We start from the raw sequence: 1,842 nt of genomic DNA, 5'->3' as shown, positions 1-1,842 counted from the left end.
CCTGTGGGCAGCACCAGCATCACCTCTGCTAGACCCATCAGGACTAGTCTGAGATGTCTTTTTTGCACCTGCAATCGGAATATGACCCCTACCAGTGCAGCCTGTGCTGCTGGGGAAGGAGTTGAGTCTGCTTAAATCAAATGCCATCAAAAGGACACTTGGTTGTCTCCCTGAGGTTTCCTTCCAGGATGGAAACCTGTCCATAAACATCTCCTTGTTATGTGAAACCCCTGCACAGTGATGCTAAAACAGAGAAAATGCTGTTCAGTAGCGACCCAGCACTGGAGCTGAAGGAAGATCTCCTAGGAAATCAAAAGGCTGTCTGTGTGTGACATGGGGAGTGTCTGTAGAATACAGCTTTGACTTTGTTTAGATAAGTCCAAGCTTACTGGCCTCTTACTGTCTTCTTCTCCTGTGTTGGAAACAAACACCCAGAGGCAGCAAATGTCCAACAGCAGCTCCCTCACCCAGTTCCTCCTCCTGGCATTTGCAGACAGGCGGGAGCTGCAGCTCCTGCACTTCTGGCTCTTCCTGGCCATCTCCCTGGCTGCCCTCCTGGCCAACGGCCTCATCCTCAGTGCTGTAGCCTGGGACCACCACCTGCACACCCCCATGGGCTTCTTCCTGCTCAACCTCTCCCTCACAGACCTGGGCTGCATCTGCACCACTGTCCCCAAAGCCATGCACAATTCCCTCCAGAACAACACAACCATCTCCTACACAGGATGTGCTGCACAGCTCTTTTTCTTTTATTTCTTCATGTCAGCAGAGTTTTCCCTCCTCACCATCATGTGCTACGACCGCTACGTTGCCATCTGCAAACCCCTGCACTACGGGACCCTCCTGGGCAGCAGAGCTTGTGCCCACATGGCAGCAGCTGCCTGGGCCACTGCGTTTCTCCATACTCTGCTGCACACAGCCAACACATTTTCCCTGCCCCTGTGCCAGGGCAATGCCTTGGGCCAGTTCTTCTGTGAAATCCCTGCCATCCACAAGCTCTCCTGCTCACACTCAGGTTACCTCAGGGAAATATGGCTCATTGGGGTTAGTGTCTGTTTAGTGTTCGGTTGTTTCATTTTCATTGTTTTCTCCTATGTGCAGATCTTCAGGGCTGTGCTGAGGATCCCCTCTCAGCAGGGACGGCACAAAGCCTTTTCCACCTGCCTCCCTCACCTGACCGTGGTCTCCCTGTTTGTCGGCACTGCCATATTTTCCGACCTGAAGCCCCCCTCCATCTCCTCCCCATCCCTGGACCTGGTGGTGGCAGTTCTGTACTCAGTATTACCTCCAGCACTGAACCCCCTCATCTACAGCCTCAGGAACCAGGAGCTCAAGGATGCCCTGAGGAAAATGATGACTAGATGCTTTTCAAGAGCAATAACCTGCCTCTTTTCTTCTGCACAACAGTCATTGTGTAACCATTTACTGGCCCAGCCTGCTTTCTAAAGCTTTTGAGAGTGGTGGTGGGGGCCGTTTCCTACATTTTTTCCTCTTTTAATGTTGTTAACACAGAAATTTATTCTCCATCTCATACCTAATTCACTCTCTCTTTGTTTTGACCCACAATTGTGTAAATGAGGGATCATTCTCTGTGTGCATTTAAAGAAAAGAAAAGTTTCTGCAGCAATTTCTTTGTTAAACATCCTGCCTTTGTTATTCTGTACATGAGGAATCACAATCTCTGAGTAGAATAAAGGTCTTGAATTCTTTTTTCCAGATTCTCCCTCCAACAACTTCCCTGAAGCTGGAGGGCAGTGCTTGTGTGCAGAGGAGAAAGGGTAAAGAGTCCTGGTACAGGAGCACTGCCAGGGAGCAGCAGCTCTTGGCCTTTTCAGAGATACT

General features: G+C 50.2%; 1 protein-coding gene across 1 annotated transcript; it reads left to right on the top strand.

Moving 5' to 3' along the window:
• Nucleotides 1-444: 444 nt before the first annotated feature.
• Nucleotides 445-1,446, top strand: LOC127475030 (olfactory receptor 14J1-like). The gene has a single exon (XM_051796333.1). It carries the CDS (start codon nucleotides 445-447, stop codon nucleotides 1,444-1,446), a length of 1,002 nt encoding a protein of 333 aa, XP_051652293.1.
• The last annotated feature ends 396 nt before the right edge of the window (nucleotides 1,447-1,842 follow it).

This window comes from Manacus candei, unplaced genomic scaffold, assembly GCF_025592945.1.
Source record: "Manacus candei isolate 608988 ecotype Guabito, Panama unplaced genomic scaffold, ASM2559294v1 h1tg000045l, whole genome shotgun sequence".
Taxonomy (NCBI): domain Eukaryota; kingdom Metazoa; phylum Chordata; class Aves; order Passeriformes; family Pipridae; genus Manacus; species Manacus candei.
Note: the sequence above shows the minus strand (reverse complement) of the source record. Positions and strands in the feature narration are given on the sequence as shown.

Excerpts from the sequence above, each read along its gene's own strand:
- LOC127475030 (XM_051796333.1), top strand. The coding sequence starts at position 445 with ATGTCCAACAGCAGCTCCCTCACCCAGTTCCTCCTCCTGGCATTTGCA.